General features: G+C 37.5%; 1 protein-coding gene across 10 annotated transcripts; it reads right to left on the reverse strand.

Moving 5' to 3' along the window:
* Positions 1 to 5,441: 5,441 nt before the first annotated feature.
* On the reverse strand, positions 5,442 to 15,066 carry LOC109152933 (G-type lectin S-receptor-like serine/threonine-protein kinase At4g27290). Of its 10 annotated transcripts, none has more exons than XM_019300632.1 (8): positions 14,825 to 15,066; positions 14,661 to 14,720; positions 12,846 to 13,862; positions 12,467 to 12,723; positions 12,183 to 12,393; positions 11,723 to 11,960; positions 11,456 to 11,609; positions 10,945 to 11,382 (listed from the first exon to the last, which is right to left on the reverse strand). In XM_019300632.1, exons 1-8 carry the CDS (start codon positions 14,967 to 14,969, stop codon positions 11,077 to 11,079), a joined length of 2,388 nt encoding a protein of 795 aa, XP_019156177.1. In that variant the 5' UTR covers positions 14,970 to 15,066; the 3' UTR covers positions 10,945 to 11,076. The 10 variants fall into 10 exon arrangements, with proteins under 10 accessions (XP_019156175.1, XP_019156174.1, XP_019156173.1 ...); XM_019300631.1 differs by having other exon boundaries at positions 12,846 to 13,865; XM_019300636.1 differs by having other exon boundaries at positions 10,946 to 11,382; positions 12,846 to 13,670; positions 13,746 to 13,854; positions 14,661 to 15,066.
* Between the last annotated feature and the right edge of the window lie 4,607 nt (positions 15,067 to 19,673).

Raw genomic sequence — 19,673 nt, forward strand, 5'->3', positions numbered from 1 at the left:
AGGTACATCCAGTCGAATACGAGGGAATGCACCTTGTCTGCTTTGGATGTGGACTATACGGCCATCGGCTAGATCAGTGCGGCAACTCCACAGAGAATCCAGGTACTTCCTCTGACGCTACTCAAGACAACTCCGCCCAGAGAGATGACCAAGCCCCCCCAATTTCTCTGCCCGAACCAAGACCAATCCTAACAGAGAAATTTGGCCCTTGGATGATCGCGCCACGAAGAACCAGAAGAAATTCAAGAAAGCCAGAACAACATTCCAATCAAGCCAACAATACCTTGGCGAATCAACCGCAGAGATCCCCTACAAGAAACACAACTATACAACCAAACTTCCAAAACCAATCTCGATTTACCCCACTAGCCAATCTGGATGGTGAGGAGATGAATGCGACACCGGTCTTTCACTTCGCCTCCTCATCCACTGCGCCTACAGTCACCCAACACCAAATTATAAGGCCCCGTGCTCAGACCCAGGCAACGCACACCTCCCCACTCACAGGACCTTTACCAAGAGAATCAATCCCAGACTTGAGACCCCCGAGACAGTCCCCGCTCCGCTCTTTTAGAAGTCCAAGTAGCAGAGGAAACACTCCCAGGCGAGCAGCGGCAGAACTTGAACACACTGTCGTCCGAGGTTATGACAAAGGTAAAAGTATATCCACAACGGTGGTTCACCACTCGGATGAACCTATGTTGGCTGATTTGGAGAATTTAATTCCTCCAGACAAACCACCAGACCCATCGCTCAGACCTGAACCACCGGATGCAGCTATGACTGACTTGGGTGACTCTGCGGGCACTTCTGCTCCGCCTGTTTCTGGGGGCGACCACCCCATGCGCTCTTAAGCGCCCGTCCTTCATCTTATTTATCCATGAATATTATAACTTGGAATTGCCAAGGAGCAGTGTCCAAATCATTTCACCGCTCCCTTAAGTATTTGATTCGGGTTTTTTCCCCATCGATTTTATGCCTCTTTGAGCCTAAAGTTTCAGGTACCCAAGCAAACACCATATGCTCGTCTTTCAGATTTAAGGACTGGCTAAGAGTTGAAGCAGTGGGTTACTCTGGAGGAATCTGGATTTTTTGGAATAGCTGCTGGTCTTTGGAGATTTATGCTACACACCCTCAGTTTGTCTTGATGCAGATTAATGAACACAACTCTGTACCATGGTTCTTTGCGGCAATATATGGCAGCCCGGATTTAACGCTAAGAAGGAAGCTTTTTTCTGACTTGACAAAGCTTAACATGAATATTCGAGGCCCTTGGTTAGCTGCCGGCGACTTCAACTCCGTAGTTAGCCCAGATGAAATCAGCAACCCCGTTAACTTGCATAACTCCCGCTCTGCAGATTTTACAGATTGGATCTTTCAAGAAGGGCTTCTTGACTTAGGCTTTTCAGGTACAAAATTCACATGGATGAGAGGTACAAGCCAACTAACCTTTAAAGGAGCAAGACTCGATCGTGGGCTCTGTAGCATGGACTGGAAGACCAGATTTGCGGATTCACAAGTCGAACATCTGCCAATGCTTAATTCAGACCACATTCCTCTACTCATTAGGATCTCGTCACCATCTCCAATAACAAGGCCAAGGGCTTTCAGATTCAATATGGCCTGGGCATCACATAAGTTGTTTCTTCCCTTCGTACAGCGGACTTGGAACAAAGAAGATGATCTTGACCTCAACAAAACTTGTATGGCCCAAGCTCTCCTCTTGGAACAGAGATGTCTTCGGCAACATTTTTCAAAGGAAAAAAAGAGTTATGCCACGCCTCAGTGGTGTCCAACGTAATCTGGCCGAACACTACAGATCAGATCTGCTCAAACTCGACTACAAGCTGCGAAAAGAAATGGAAGAAATACTTTACCATGAGGAACTTCTTTGGTTTCAAAGGTCTAAGGAAGAATGGATTGTCTCTGGAGATCGAAACACACACTTCTACCATGTGGCCACATCTATCAAGAGCAGTTCCCTCAGGATCTCTAAGCTGAAAGACACCTCAGACAATTGGATCACAGAAGATCTTGCAATATGGGACCACATCCGCTCATACTTCGTGGAGCTCTTCACGGCAGACCCAGCACACACTTTTAATCCCCTACCTCGTGGTCGGTTCCCTTTTATCCATAATGAGGTTTGGTATGAAGTCAATAAACCATTCTCCCCAGATGAAATCAAACAAGCCCTTTTCGACATGGCTCCCTGCAAAGCTCCTAGACCAGATAGCTTCAGTGCTGGCTTTTTCCAGCAGACATGGTCGACAGTTGGAGATTCCATCATAGCTTTTGTCCGCAATTTCTTCGACAATGGCGTACTTACAGAAGGAAGCAATGACACAATCATTACCTTAATTCCAAAATCCTCCAACTCGGAAACGGTAAATCAACTTCGTCCGATAGGTCTCTGCAACGTGACTTACAAAATCCTTACTAAGACCATGACAACAAGACTAAAAGACATCTCGCAAAAGCTTGTCGGACAATATCAAACCAGTTTTGTACCCAGTAGATAAATAACGAATAATATCCTAATTTACCAAGAGGTCTTAAACTCAGCTAGAACAAAGAAAGGGGCTGTTGGTTGGATGATCTGGAAGATCGACCTAGAGAAAGCGTATGATCGCTTGTCATGGGCCTTCATTCAAGATACCTTGGAAGACATAGGCTTCAACCAGACTTGGAGAAGAAATATCCTTGCATGCATTCTCTCACCACGATTCTCGATAAACTGGAATGGAGATCTATCGGATTGGTTCTACCCCGGTCGCGGCATCCGACAGGGAGACCCTATTTCCCCCCTTCTCTTCGTTTTTTGCATGGAAAGATTGAGCCACCTTATTGAACAAACTGTTTTTTCAGGACAATGGAAAGGATTAAAGTTGGCTAGACAGGGACCACTCATCACACACTTATTATTTGCGGACGACATGGTCCTATTTGGAGAAGCATCCACTACACAAGCAGAAATCATGATGCAATGCCTCGATGCTTTCTGCGAATCCTCCGGTGAACGTATCAATTTTATTAAGTCTTCTATCTTTTTCTCTTCTAATACTCATATATCCGTACAACAGGCTATTCTAGAGAGGACCGGCATTCCTAAAGTAGCCGACTTGGGCAAATACCTGGGAGTTCCTTCGCTACATGGCAGGCTTAAGAGCGGATCCTTCGCAAGAATACTTGACAAGATCCGCAATAGTCTAGCTGGTTGGAAGTCAAAATCTCTCTCACTAGCTGGAAGGCATGTTCTTGTCCAATCAGTGCTCTCGACGATCCCATTTTACACCATGCAAACCATGCTCTTCCCTAAAGGAGTGATCTTGTCTATTGAACGACTGATTCGCTGCTTTCTGTGGGGCGCTAAAGAGGGGGAAAGGAAATGCAACCTAGTCAATTGGAATATGGTGACCAATTCTAAGGACAATGGTGGCCTTGGCATCCGTAGACTTGAGGAGATGAACATTTCCTTTCTTGCAAAACTAGGCTGGAGAATAATGACAGAAGATGACTCTCTCATGGCCATGCTCTTTAGAAGCAAATATGCAATTTCTAAGTCCAGTCCTGCTCTATGGCGTCCCAAACGCAACATGTCGATTGAATGGAAAGGAATCCTTAAGAGTGTCCCGACAATTCTTCTAGGCTCCAAGTCCCTAGTACATAATGGCAGAGATACACTATTCTGGAATGACATTTGGCTAGGAGAACGGCCACTGCGCGACCTTGCTTTAGATCAAATTCCAGACTCGATTGCCCACCATACTGTGGCTGATTACTGGTCAGAACCCAATGGATGGAAATGGGAGGATTTCGATAGTCTCCTTCCCACGACCACACTAGATGCTATTGATGCTATCATACTGTGCCCAGAAGAGAACAGGAAGGACCAGATTGTCTGGAAGGGTGAGGTTTCGGGAATGTTCTCTGTATCATCAGCCTACAATATCTTAACCAATATCCCAACTGAAGCTAACAATGAGGGCTGGGGTAAGATTTGGAAACTCAAAGTACCAAGCAGAATCAGAATTTTCCTATGGCTTGCTAAGCACAATAGAGCCATGACAAACGTGAATAGAGTAAGAAGAGGTTTCTCTGCTAACGATAAATGCTAGGCTTGCCCTAATGAAGCTGAGGATATTGATCATATCTTGAGAAGCTGCCCGAATGCTCAAGCAGTATGGAGTCACATTCTTCCAGATTTTGCCTTGCTACATGCCCCTTTTACCACGTGGCTTGATCAAGGCCTCTCAGACAAAAATAGTGGCAGACTCCCCTCTAACTCGGCTAATCTCTTTGCAATCTCTGTCTGGTGGATTTGGAAATGGAGGAACGACGCCATCTTCAACAATCGTGAACTCCCTCTAAATTCCAAAGTCAGCTGGATCCTTGCTCAACACAATGAAATTACTACTGCCTTTGCAAGAGCCACCCACCCAAACGGGTTCTCTCACACAGTAGCCTGGAAAAGTACAAAGTGGACAAAACCCCAAGAGAATTACAGCAAGATCAATGTTGATGGCAGTGTACACCCTCAATGCTCCACGGCAGGCTGCGGAGGACTTGCAAGAAACAGTTCTGGAAAATGGATTGGAGGATTCACTAGCAATATTGGCTCTTGTCCTCCACTTATGGCGGAGGCTTGGGCAACTCTAAGAGGCATCCAACTCGGCAAAGCTCTTGATCTCCAACAGGTTATTTTGGAAAGCGACTCCAAGGCCATTGTTGATGGTATCACTTCCGACTCTCTAACAAACTCCTTGGTACACAACCTTCTGGCCACCTGCAGACGCGAATTGCAGGGTATAAGAGATTGGAGAATCGCTTGGATACCTCGTGAACAAAATTCCACGGCGGACGCTCTGGCGAAATTAGCAGTCTCTCGTCCTCGTGGCATCCACATACTACCTAATCCTCCAACAGAAATCGTTCCTTACTTAGAATATGATTGCAGCTCCTTTTTCCTTTGGCGACATTTCGCAATGTAAATAAACTCTTGTACTTTTACTTCTTCATAAATATATGGGTAACACCCTTCCTTTGGATTCAAAAAATAATAATAATAATAATAATATTTGCGGTGAAAGTTGCGGATAAAGGAGAAGAGAAAATGATTTTAATTGGGAAGGGTAAATTATGTCATTTCTTTAAAATAATAAGGATAAAGATGGAAAAAAAGTTAGGAAGCTACGAACTTATTTTGAAACGCTACCTTAGGTAGCGTTACAAAATAAGCTCTTATTTTAAGCTAGGAGCTTATTTTGAGAACATTACCAAACAGAGCTTATAGCTTATTAGTAGCTTAAAATAAGCCATAAGCTCCTAAATAAACTCTGTCAAAACAGAGTCTTAATATGCATGGGTTTCAGAGACGATCAGAGTCAACACATTAGTGGGGTTTATGAGACAGTTATGTTGAATTAATGAGGTTTCCTATATATCACACCATTTAATCCTATAGAACTTGGAAAAAGAAATATAAAGCCGAGGCAAATTAAAGTAACAATACAATTATAAAACCATCATTTTTTATGATTGTCAAAAAAGAAAAAGAAAAAAAAAAACCATCGTTTTTAACGAGGATTGAGCACTGAGATGGTGACTTCATTTATGGAACATGATTGTTCTTTGTCGGAAGAAGAACTAGGCTCATTTACTCTTTTCTCTGTGAAGAAGCCTGGCTCTTTAGGAATGGGTAATTGAACATCATTAGCCAACATATGAACAATGGAAGACATGCTTGGCCGATCTTCGGGGTAGTGTTGAACGCATAACAACCCAACTTGGATTGATCTTAGAACTTGAGGCAAATCATGTGGTTCATCCAGATGCACTTCGACAAGTTCAATTGATCTACCATCTCTATAAAGCTTCCATGCCTATCATAGTGATTAATTAGTATATCAAGACTTCATTTCAAATGTTAACAAATAAATAAATAAACTTTGAAACGAGACATACATGGCTCAGAAGGTTCTCATAGTGATCTTGGTGATGAGAAAATCCCCTATTTCTTTTCCCACTCACAATTTCTAGTACCAAGACACCAAAACTGAACACATCTGATTTAATAGAGAAGATCCCATGTCCTGCATACTCCGGAGACATATAGCCACTGTGTTTGAAATTTTAATTCGTCATGTTCAATGATCAAAAAGCAAACTAATTAATGCAAAATGAAATTGAAATCTTACAGCGTTCCAGCAATTCGGTTTGTATTTGCTCCTGTCTCATTTAATCCAATGCTCCTTGCCAAGCCAAAGTCCGATATTTTTGGGTTCATGTCAATATCCAACAAAATGTTGCTAGCTTTGAGATCTCTATGAATAATTTTTAGTCGAGAATCTTGGTGCAAATACAAAAGCCCTCTAGCAATTCCATTGATAATGTTAAAGCGTTTTGGCCAATCAAGAAATGTTCTCCTTTGACTATCTGCCAAAGATTTTTAAACAAATCACTTACATCTCTATGTAAAAAGAAAAAACAAAAAAAAAAAAAAAAAAAAAATCATCCCAGAAGGGTACTCTCAATTCCAAGCACACATTTTCTTGGTTAAAAGAATGCTATCAAGGAAAATATTCAAAATCCAACTTGACATTGATGAAGTGATCAAATGTAAAAGTAGATTTCATTAAAATTTAGATGGGAATATCATACCAAATATATATGAGTCAAGACTTTTGTTTGGCATGTATTCATAGATCAACATCTTTTCATCTCCTTGAATGCACCATCCTAGAAGTTTCACAAGATTCCTATGTTGAAGTTTGGCAATAGAATTGACTTCATTTTTGAATTCTCCAAGCCCTTGCTTAGATGTCTTTGAAAGTCGCTTCACAGCTATTTCCTTTCCATCATCCAGAACACCCTGTAAACGGAATGTTTAGATTGTAGAAAGTAATGAATATAATTTTGTATAATAACATTACTGTTACCTTGTAAACATGTCCATATCCTCCTTCTCCAATCTTGTTCTCGAGGGAAAAGTTATCGGTAGCTCTGGTTATTGTCAATACTTCAAATAACGCTTGATCTTCTTCCCATTTTAAGTTTAAATGCATCTTCTTCCTTTTACTTCGGCACAATATTATGATCAGAGTCGAGGTCAAGCTCACCACCAGAATTCCACCCAATACTAATGAACTCAATTTTATAATTTTTAATTTCTTGCCCTTTGATCTTGAAGGATAATCTACCAAAAAAAAAAAAAAAAAAAAAAAAAAAAGAATGTAAAGGGGATGCATGATATTATTTTAGCAACAGCTAGCCAGATTATCCATAATAAAATAAAGGGAAAATTGTAATTTATGCCCCTCCATAATATGTCAATTATCAATATTACTCTTGAATTATTAGTGGTGTAAATGTTGCCCCTCAATTTTCAAAATAGTACATATATTGCCCCTCCCGTACCATATGGGGGGGGGGGGCAATATATGTATCGTTTTGAAAATTTAGGGGCAACATATAATTTATATATGTATCGTTTTGAAAATTTAGGGGTAATATATGTATCATTTTGAAAATTGATGGGCAACATTTACACCATTAATAATTCAGGGGTGACATTGATAATTGACATATTATGGAGGGGCATAAATTATAATTTTCTCTAAAATAAATTGTTACCTGAATCAGAGGAAGCCATCCTTATGTAAAGATCTTGCCCGTCCTCAAGTATGACTACCACTCTAGTGTCGATCAAATCATCAAACCAAAGCAAGCAGCCATTTTCTCCGTTGCTTATATCTAGAGTTGAATAAGCCATGCAAGAGAAATTGTTGAAGCAAACTTGGTTGCACTCTTGAAGGGTCATATTCTTATGGAATGTTGAAACATTTGTATCTGGCAATTTAATACCAGAGTATCTCTTGAATCCATAGCCATCCTCAGATGAATTCAGGGGTGTCCTTCGAACACACCCCCCTGAAAAATCTGAACTTCCCCATTCTACTGGATCTCTAGCCACAAATTTATCCAGGCATCCACAAACAGGATTTTTGTTACTGTCACAAATCCCATACGGCCCACATATTCCATATTTGTCACAACCATCTACTGGTACAAGAGGGAAACTGTTCCATTTACCTGTCCCATTTTTCCCTATATCCATCTGTAAAGTCCCTGCGCTTGTCAGGACGACCCTGATTAAGTTTGAGGTATTGAAAAACTGTGTTGTGATTGTTGTCATAACCTCAGTTGTGTTAATGGTTACAGAACTTTCAACAAACAGACCCCATTTTTCCAGATCTTTCCAGTTCAAACCATTCCATGGGCCTGATCTATACATTTTGTTTCTACCATTCCAGAAGACAATTTGTGGAAATCCTGTAGGATCAAGGATAGTCCTATATTGCCCTGTACCTGGATCAGTTTCCATCTTCCATGCTGACAGACTAATCTCAAGACCAGTAACGAAATTCTTTCCAAGTTTCATGCCTGGCAATAGAGTATCTGTAGGATGGTCAAAACTTTGCCACACTGGGTTATCATCATCATATGCATCCATCACCACCAGATTCCCAGAATCCAATAACTTTGCAACCGGATTTGAGATTAGTCGGGAAGTGTTAGTATGCCAGTAGATATCAGCACCGTTGCCATCAACAAGAGCTAGCCAGCCAGGATTATTGACAATCTTCAACACTACTGATGAGGTATTAGTGAGGGGAGTATCTCTGTTGGCAACCCAAACTACAGTGCAGACAGATATTTGCTTGTACCATATGCCAACATAGCGATACTGTGAATTGGGAGGACTAAAAAATCCCATCTCAAAGATTCCACCAGAAGAAACAATGGTCTCGCCATCTTTAAGGATCTGAGTGGAGCTAATGGCTTCGTGTGCAAAGGAAATTTCCTGAAATGAAACTACAAATATTATATAAATGAGCAAAGGAAGAGTTGCCATTGATAACAGCTTTCTCTAATCTAGCTTTTCTTCTTATGTGATGGAATTTCACTCTTTGTATTTATATTATAGCATCTAATTTTTCCAGATTAGCTATTGGTTTAGAATTTTCAACTTCCCTAAGTATTGGTTGACTAATTCTACGTACTACACTGCAGGCTGCAGCTGCTGAAATCGTCAAAATTAATCATATAAACCAAATGCACCATTCCAAAAGCTTTACAATAAACCTATGTTGAAGTCTGGAAATAGAATTGACCCCATTTTTAAATTCCCCAAACCCTTGCTTAGAAGTCTTTAAAAGCCATTTCACAACTATTTCCGTTCTATAATCTAGAACACCTGCTAAATGGAATTTTAAGATTGTAAAAAGTGATGAATAATAATTTTGGATAATAAAATATTGCTATCTTGAAAACAGGGCCATATCTTCCCTCTCCAATCTTGTTCTCATGTGAAAAGTTATAAGTAGCTCTTGTTATTGTATATACTTCAAATAATATTTGATCTTCTTCCCATTTCAACTTTAAATGGATCTCCTTCCTTTCTTTTTATATGTTTGTACAATATTACGATCTTATCACCAGAATTCCAACCAATATACATGAACTCAATTTCATTATTTTTTATTTCTTGCCCTTTGAGATTGAAGTATAATGTATCAAAAAAAGGTATTTAAAAGAATAAAAAGGGATGCATTATTAGAGAGGGGAGTATCTCTATTGGCAACCCAAACTACAGAGTGAATAGGCATTTGCTTGTACGATCTGCCAACATAGATGTTGTGAGAAGAATTGGTAGGGCTAACAACGCCCATCTCAAAGATTCCACCAGATGAAACAATGGTGTCACCATATTTGAGGAATTGAGTAGAGCTAATGGTATCCCTTGCAAATGAAATTTGCTGAAATGAAATGAAAATAAGAGCGCTAATAAAAGGAGCAATAGAAGAAGAGTTGCCATAGAGAAAAGCTTCTCTAATATAGCTTTTCTACTTGTTCATATTCTTGACTATTTTGTTAGCTATATAAGTTCCATCATTTACCATTTGGAAAATGACAGAGTTTACATACAAACAATGTTGCTTACAGCTTACTATAGAGTTTTAATTTTCATTGGGCTGTATGATCATATCCCCAACTAGTATAATTTTTACTTTTCTAGATGAAAATTTATTGTTTATAGATTGAGAAACGTTAATCCAATCACCTGTGGTTCGTCCTTATATGATGACAAAGAGGAAAGACTTAAGACTCCGTGCAATTCTGGGAGATATTATAATCAACTATCTAACTTCTCCAGATTAGCTATTTCTTTAGAATTTTCAACTTCTAACTTGTATTCCCAAACACAAAATTTTGATGTAGACACTTATATTGGGACCTATATGGAAAAAAAAAAATAACTTATCAAAATCTGTCACATCAGGGAGTAAAATTTAGAGAGAGAAAAAGTAATTTTACATGCACTACCTATTCTTATTTTTATTTTCTACTCCTTATGACCATGCCTTAATTGCTTAATTTAATAAGGATCATGATGTTTATACATTCCTTTTTTACTTCCTCGAATCAAACGTGAACACAACTACACAAGTAGGAGTTAAAATTGGGATAGGATTTTGGGAGTACATAAAGCATTTTTCTTACAGAAATTTCAGCAAACAGGCCACTCTTGCACACCACATTAAGTGGAATTTGAAAAATGTTATGTGTACTCTTATTTTCTACTCCCAACTTTTATTCGCACATACAAAACTTGATGTAGACACTTATATTAGGATCCACATGAAAAAATAAAATAGCTTATCAGAGCCCGTCATATCAAGAAGTAAGATTTGAGAGTAGTAGGGAAGGAAGATTTGAGAGTAGTAGAATTCTGTTTATAAAATATGGGTTATTAACACTATGGGCTTTTCTATTTCTCTCTTCAAGCTGCTTGTTAAAGGCAAAGATTCATCACCTTCAGCTAGTTTGTCTCAACTAGTGAAGACTCTGACTTATCTGTCTCATGTAATGAAAATAAACACAAATTTCCAATAAAGCTATTTTACTATAAAAGTTTTGTTCAACTTCATACACAATGTCACAAGTATTCCCTATGAAGTTCATAAAGAAAATACAAGTTTGAGGTAAATAAAAATTATAGAACATGATATCTTTTTAACGAGGATCGAGTGATGACATGGTGACTTCATTTATAGAACATGACATTTCTGTGCTTGAGGAAGATTTACCCCCAATTATGCTTCCTTCTGTGAAGAAACCAGGCTCTTTAGCATTGGGTAACTCGACATCGTTCGCCAACATATGAACTACAGAAGACATGTCTGGCCTATCTTCAGGGCAATGTTGAACGCATAAAAGGCCTACATGGATGGACCTTAGAACTTGGGGCAAATCGCGTGGTTCATCCAAATGCTTGTCGACAAGTTTAATCAATTTACCATCTCTATAAAGCTTCCATGCCTGTAGTATATGTGAATTAATAGTCAAGGACTTGAAACTTTAATAAATAAATATGAGAAAATATGAGACATACATGGCCAAGAAGGTTCTCATAGTGATCTTGATGATGAGAAAAACCCCTATTTCTTTTCCCACTCACAATTTCTATTACCAAGACACCAAAGCTGAACACATCTGATTTAATAGAGAATATTCCATGTCCTGCGTACTCCGGCGCCATGTAACCACTATGTTTGTAAAATTAACTTGCTATTTCAATGATAAAAAAAAATAAAAAAAATAAAAAAAATAAAAAAAAAAGAAGCAAACAAATGAATGCAAAGTGAAATTAAAATCTTACAGTGTTCCAGCAACTCGGTTTGTATTCGCTCCCGTCTCATTTAAACCAATGCTCCTTGCCAAGCCAAAGTCTGATATTTTTGGGTTCATATCAATATCCAACAAAATGTTACTAGCTTTGAGATCTCTATGAATAATTTTTAGTCGAGAATCTTGGTGCAAATACAAAAGCCCTCTAGCAATTCCATTGATAATGTTGGAGCGTTTCGACCAATCAAGTAATGCTCTCTTTTGAACATCTGCCAAAGATTTTTATACTATTTAGTTACATTTCTATTTTAAAAGGAAAAATATCATCCAAGAAGGGTACTTTCAATTCCAAGCATGCACACACTTTCTTGGTTAAAAAAATATATGCTGTCAAAGAAAATATTTACAATCCAAATTGACATTGATGAAGTGATCAAATGCAAAAATATAGCTAGATTTGATTAAAATTTAATTAGATGTGAATATCATACCAAATATATATGAGTCGAGGCTTTTGTTTGGCATATATTCATAGACCAACATCTTTTCATCACCTTGAATGCACCATCCCAGAAGTTTCACAAGATTCCGATGTTGAAGTCTAGCAATAGAATTGACTTCATTTTTAAATTCTCCAAGCCCCTGCTTAGATAACTTTGAAAGCCGTTTCACAGCTATTTCCTTTCCATCGTCCAAAACACCCTATAAATGAAAGTTTTAGATTGTAGATTGTAGAAAGTGATGAATATAATTTTGGATGATAAAATATTGTTACCTTGTAAACAGGCCCATATCCTCCCTCTCCAATCTTGTTCTCGAGTGAAAAGTTATGAGTAGCTCTTGTTATTGTACATACTTCAAATAATGCTTGCTCTTCTTCCCATTTTAACTTTAAGTGGTACTCCCTCCTTTTCCGTTTGTACAATATTATGATCAAAGTCAGGATCAAGCTTAGCACCAGAATTCCAACCGATACTGATGAACACAATTTTATTACTTTTGATTTCTTTCCCTTTGAGCTTGAAGGATAATCTACCAATAAAAAAAATAAAAACAGAAAGGATTATAGAAAGATGGTCACTTTGGATTAGTGGGAACATGCTACAGCAAGAATATTCATAATAAATTATGGTCACTTTGAATTTGTGGCATACCTAAATCAGCAGAAGCCATCCTTATGTACAGATCTTGCCCATCCACAGGTAGAACTTTAATGTCAATCAAATCTCCAAACCAAAGCAAGCAGCCATTTTGTCCATTGCTTATATCTAAACTTGAGTAAGCCATACAAGAGCAATTATTCAGGCAAACTTGCTCACACTCTTGAAGGTTCATACTGCTATTGAACCACGAAAACCGAGTATCTGGCAATTTAATACCAGAGTACTTCACGAATCCATCCGAGGATGTATTTTGACATTTTAGGGGTGTCCTCCGAACACAACCTCCAGAAAAATCTGTCCTGCCCCATGCTCCTGGATCTCTAGGCAAAAATTTATCCAAGCATTCACAAGCAGCGTTGTTATTATAGTCGCAACTCCCATATGCCCCACATAGTCTATATTTGTCACAAACATCTGTTGGTATTTTACGGAGACTGTTCCATTCCCCCTTTCCATCTTCCCATACATAGATTTCTGCACTCCCAACATTTGACAGGATCGTCCTGGCCAAAGTTGAGCGATTATAAACATTATAATTGAAGGAAACCTCATTTGAATTAATGATTACAAAAATTTCAGCAATCTTGCCCTTTTTTAACATTCCAGATAATCCACTCCAACGCAAACCATTCCATGGTCCCCATCGAGACACTTCCTGTCTACCTTTTCTTAAGATGAGTTGTGGACATCCTGCAGGATCAACACCAAGTTTATATTCCCCCATCCCTGGATTGCTTTCTGACTTCCATGCCGATAAAGTTGTGTCAAGACCAGTAATGAAATTCTTCCCGAGTTTCATGCCTGGCAAATGAGTATCTGTAGGATGATCAAAACTTTGCCACAAGAAACTCTCTGGGTTATCATCATTTGCATCGATCACTACCAGATTACCAGAATCCAATAATTTAGCAACCGCATTTGGGACTTGTCTAGAAGTGTTAGTATGCCAGATATCAGCGCCGTTGCCATCAACTAGAGCTAGCCAGCCTGGACTGATGATCTGCAAGGCTACTGATGATGTATTAGAGAGGGGAGAATCTCTATTGGCAACCCAAACTACAGTGCGAATGGGTATGCGCTTGTACCATATGCCAACATAGATATTCTGGGAATTGATAGGGCTAAAAAATCCCATCTCAAAGATTCCACCAGATGAAACAATGGTGTCACCATATCTGAGGAATTGAGTAGAGCTAATGGTATCCCTTGCAAATGAAATTTGCTGAAATGAAAATAAGAGCGCTAATAAAAGGAGCAATAGAAGAAGAGTTGCCATTGAGAAAAGCTTCTGTAATCTAGCTAGCTTTTCTTCATGTTCATATTCTTGACTATTTTGTCAGCTATGTAAGGACAGAGTTTACATGCTTACTATAGATTTTTACTTTTCATTAGGCTGTTAGACCATATCCCCAACTAGTATAATTTTTACTTTTCTAGATGAAAATTTATTGTTTATAGATTGAGAAACGTTAATCCAATCACCTGTGGTTAGTCCTTATATGATGACAAAGAGGAAAGACTTCCTTATATGATGACAAAGAGGAAAGATTGCGTGCAATTCTGGGAGATATTATAATCAACTATCTAACTTCTCCAGATTAGCTATTTGTTTAACATTTTCAACTTCTTAGACTTTCTCTCAGCAATGTGAATTATCCTCCACAGGAGGCACTATCACTTTATCTAGTACATGGTAATTGTTAACCTAATTAGGCCAATTTTTCAACCCCACTACACTATTTCTTCAAAGACAATGAAATCACAGAATATTCAATAAAATATGGGTTTCAAAGTTCACACACTTACTCATATATCCATTTCCACCGTTAATTCTTCTCACTTCTCGCCAAGAAGATGACTCTTCTCCTACCTCATACAACAGACAAACTCTGCTCTATTTATCTTTTAAATTAAAATATTAAAAGGTAAAATTAACAGACTAAATTGAGGAGATCGGAAATTGAACTTGCCTCCTTTCCTGGCTGCTGATCCACCCGCAATTTGAAATTTGCAATTTGCAATCAACAATCCAGTCCTTGGCAATTGATCATCAGCCCAATTTCTGCATTCAGTAATGTCCGCCATTTTCCTAATTTCCGTGTTGCTTCCCCTCATTATTCTCCGTGGACCGAACGAGCGGCTGCGCTGTTACTCCTCAGTCTTCTCCCTCATCTGTTTGCTGATGCTCTGGAAAATTGCCATGAAATTATTACTATAATGGAATAGGCGAATGGAATCACAGAATAGGCCTATTCCGTTATTTGTTAGCCTTTTTGTTCCGAGTTATTCCATTACTTATGAATACCATTCTTATTCCTAATAAATTCATTTCTTTGAACTAAACATATTGTTAGTCTTTCTCCAATTTTAATTTATGGGAAAACTCTGGATTGTTATTGAATAAATTTTAATGTGGACTATAAAAAAATATATTTTTAATGTATTAAAAATATATTATTTGTATGCTATATGTACATTATATAAAATAATGTACTTTCTTAAATATAAAATATATTTTTAATATATTAAATATACATTATTTGTATATTGAATATATATTATTTGATAGTATTATATACTATCAGTAATACTCAAATAGTGAACTTTCAAATAATGTATTTTTTATTGAATCCTTCCTATCTATTGGACAAGTTGTTTGGGCTAGGATGAGCTCTAATCTTGGGTTAAGCATTTTGAAAATTCATGTGTGTCCTGCAAAATGCAAAGACACTTTTTCTCGACAAATTAGACCATGGATTAGGGTTTATCTTGTCTTGTAGATTATAGTCCAAAAATAACTTTCAGATTCTATATCTATAATTGACACATTTTGTATATACAGTTAAAAGTTTTGTACATGTAACAATTATATTTTGTATTAGCAATTATCAAATCAGATTCTGTATCTATAAGTTACACATTCAGTTGATAATTCCTGTCATCAATTATCAAGTTATTTATTTACATATATGTAAAAAAAAATTATTAAACTGTAAATATAAAATATGTGAATTGAAGATACAAAATTTTTGTATCAATATTCACAATGAATATGAACCTTGGTACATAGTATAACAATTGTCTTTCCCCATGCTACTGGGCTACTGGCCCTTTCTAAGGAAACCGTTCCATCTGTACTGTACGTATATACAATTGTAAAACCCTGACTATTTGTTAGAGCTGTCAAAACGGGCCCAACCCGTCGGGTTGGGCCCGTTTAACCCGTATTTTACACGGGTTGGGTTGGAGGATTTTCAGCCCGTCTCGTTTTCAACCCGTCCCGTGTAACCCGTGGAGGATACGGGTTATACGGGTTGACCCGTGGGTTACACGGGCCGGCCCGTATAACCCGTATCCCCACCCACCCCACTTCCAAATGTGTTGTATAATTGGGTATTTTATTAATGTTTAAAAATATTGTTGCTAACAAGACTTGAACCCTTGATCTTTTATTTAAGTTATTAAATTATTACTATTAAAACCAACTACACTAAGAACACATGTTAAACATTTTAATGTAATTATATATCTATTTACATCATTCACAAGCAATACTAAATATATATCTATATTAATTAGTACAATTAATTGTATCATTATATAAATATTAATTTAAAGTTTATTTATTATATAAACTACATAAAGTAATAAATTATATATTTATAAACTTTATAACTTAATACTATATATTATAATTACAAATAAAAAATATTACATGTAAAATATATTAGTATTAAATATAAATTAAATAATTTATAATTACATATTAAAAACTAAAATCTACTTTTATATGTGTATATACATATTTGTTAACCATGGTTAATGTGGTTGATTGGAAATAGTCTTGGTTACTAACTTAGAGGCCATGGCTTCAAATTTTAAGCAATACTACAATAAATATTTTAATCACGTAAATTAAAAAAAAAAATAATAATAAACGGGCTGACGGGCTGGCCCATTTAGCCCGTCAGCCCGTCCTACACGGGTTGGGTTGGGAAAATCCCAATCCGTGAAAAAACGGGTCGGCCCGTCCCGTCCCGTTTCTAGTTGAACCCGTGACGGGCCAACCCATATGGGCCGGGCTGGTCCGTTTTGACAGCTCTACTATTTGTACAAAGCTTTATCTCTCTACCTTTACTTTCTCTACCTTTTTCGTCTGCTCCCAAGAAATAAAGCCCCTACGACTTGGTGCTACCAGCCGACGCTCTGTTGGAGCTTTGAGCCGGCAGTGTCCTTAGTAGACTTATTCCTAAAACAACCAGAGTATGAAGTCTACTAATGGCACCCATCTCAAAGATTCCACCAGATGAAACAATGGTGTCACCATATTTGAGGAATTGAGTAGAGCTAATGGTATCCCTTGCAAATGAAATTTGCTGAAATGAAATGAAAATAAGAGCGCTAATAAAAGGAGCAATAGAAGAAGAGTTGCCATTGAGAAAAAGCTTCTGTAATCTAGCTAGCTTTTCTTCTTGCCATTGCTATGTAAGGACAGAGTTTACAAACTTACTATAGATTTTTAGTTTTCATTAGGCTGTTAGACCATATCCCCAACTAGTATAATTTTCACTTTTTATAGATGAAAATTTATTGTTTATAGATTGAGAAACGTTACGTTAATCCAATCACCTGTGGTAGTCCTTATATGATGACAAAGAGGAAAGACTCCGTCCAATTCTGGGAGATATTATAATCAACTATCTAACTTCTCCAGATTAGCTATTTCTTTAGCATTTTCAACTTCTTAGATTTTTTTCTCAGCAATGTGAATTATCCTCCACAGGAGGCACTATCACTGATGAAGTAGTCTTTTGGGTGAATGGATGTGTAAGAGGGTATCCTTACACCGGATATCGTTCTCACAAGGATTGGCGATAGGAGTAGAGCTTTAGTGTTCCAAGCATAAGATACTAATGCTCCCCATGGAAATCTAGCCAAACCGAACAGTTGATTTGGATACAAACACAATATTAAACAACACACTACAATGAAAACAAATGATAAGAAATTGGAGGTAAATAGGAACTAAAGGTAAGTCAAGATAGCGAAACCCAATTGGGGGCTAAAAGATGATAGATGTCATATAACGATAGGGAAGCCTTTCTCAAGGTCATCCCACACTCCTAGAACATTCAAGGACATTCTCATGACTCAAGAATGTCTAAGAGGCATTTCATCAAACACTTGGTGTTCTTAACATCACACACTCCCCTTTTCTCAAAGGTGAAGCATGGTTGATCAACTCCTTAAACTTAGACTAGGTTGTCACTCCCTAATCGAGACTCAAATAAACATGTCAATCAACAACATCAAGGTCAAGCATCAACATTCTTTCTCAACCAATTCAAAGTCAACCAATAAACACCTAACCTACATCCCTACCTCCCTCCAAGGAGAACTAATCAAACAAACATAATGAAAATAACACAAGATTCATAATCAACAAAGAATTCCAAAACAAACACAAGATAACAAATCAATAAAGCAAGAAAGTAAATAGCAAAGTGGAAATAGAAATAAAAGAGGTACAACTTATCTATAGAAAATGGATATGAAATCTTTGAAATCCAAGATTAAATGCTTCAATCCAAGCTTCCAAAATGTTTAAGAACCTAAATATAAGTCTAATATAACCTAAAAATATCAAAGAAAATGAAAGAGAGAAGCTAGGGTTCTAAAATGGGTTGGAACCATGTTAAAATGGCTAAAAACAAGACTAAATACAAGCAAAGAAGGCTAGCCACGTGCATGGCCACGGGTGTGGCCAATCCCGTGGCTAGAATCGCAGGGTACACTGCCTAGTGGCCACGGCCGTGGCCACACCCGTGGCCAACCAGGCAGTGTAGCAGTGTACACTGCCTGGTTGCCACAGCTGAGATTCTGTGCACTGTGTCCGTCTTCTAGGCCATTTTTCACCATCAAAACGTTTGAATTAGCCTTTGATTCTTGAGTCAAAGTTGTATCCCTTCAAGTTAGCTTTCCAATGATATAAAATTCATTTGATTTGGACATTTCTACGCAAAGATATAGCCAAAATACTGAACAGTTGACGATTTGTGCGGGAATTTCAACTTCTTGCTCTTTTGCTCCACTTTTGCATTTGTTTGTCCAAATGACCAAGACCACTAAACACACCACAATTTGGCTCTATAAAAGGTGTTTCTCCCACCTTCATATCTTCTCATTGACTCCCATTGGCTCTACAAGCATCCGAAATGCCCCAAAAATATTCAATTCATCTAAATCATCAAGAATTACACATAAACACACAAATGAATCAAATGAGGACACTTTGGGCAAAATTATAACAAATAACAAGGAAAGTAAGCTTAAATGCAAGGTGAAATTATAAACTTTTTGACTCTTATCAATCACCTTATCTAGTACATGGTAACTGTTAACCTAATTAGGCCAATTGTTCAACCTCAGTAGACTATTTCTTCAAAGACAATGTGTAGACTATGGTTCATGTAATAACGGGTATTGATTTTGTACCCATAGTTGACAGTTTCAAATTAAAAAGACTAATAAAAAATTTCCATAGTTGGTTTGAGGTAGTTAGCTATATGCAGCTTAAATTGATTTATTTTTCTAGTGATCTTTTACCAATTAAGATCATGTTATAAGACATGATTTATTCCGTGCATACTCTTATAACAATAAGTGGGGGTCGCACTTGTTATGACATATATAAAATTAATGTAAAATATAATCATTAAAGAACGCTAATTGAGATATTTTATATAACTCCAATATTAATATTTTGTTTACAATTTTTAAAAATAAATTTATAATGCAGAATGTCATCACTTTGGGTAT

Source organism: Ipomoea nil, unplaced genomic scaffold (genome assembly GCF_001879475.1).
Source record: "Ipomoea nil cultivar Tokyo-kokei standard unplaced genomic scaffold, Asagao_1.1 scaffold2480, whole genome shotgun sequence".
NCBI classification, from domain to species: Eukaryota; Viridiplantae; Streptophyta; class Magnoliopsida; order Solanales; family Convolvulaceae; genus Ipomoea; species Ipomoea nil.

Excerpts from the sequence above, each read along its gene's own strand:
- LOC109152933 (XM_019300630.1), bottom strand. The coding sequence starts at position 14,130 with ATGGCAACTCTTCTTCTATTGCTCCTTTTATTAGCGCTCTTATTTTCA. Across the intron at positions 6,872-12,466 it reads GATATGGGCCTGTTTACAAG|GGTGTTCTGGATGATGGAAA; the intron begins GTAACAATATTT and ends TTCCGTTTACAG. Across the intron at positions 6,119-6,197 it reads AACCGAATTGCTGGAACGCT|TGGCTATATGTCTCCGGAGT; the intron begins GTAAGATTTCAA and ends TTTCAAACACAG.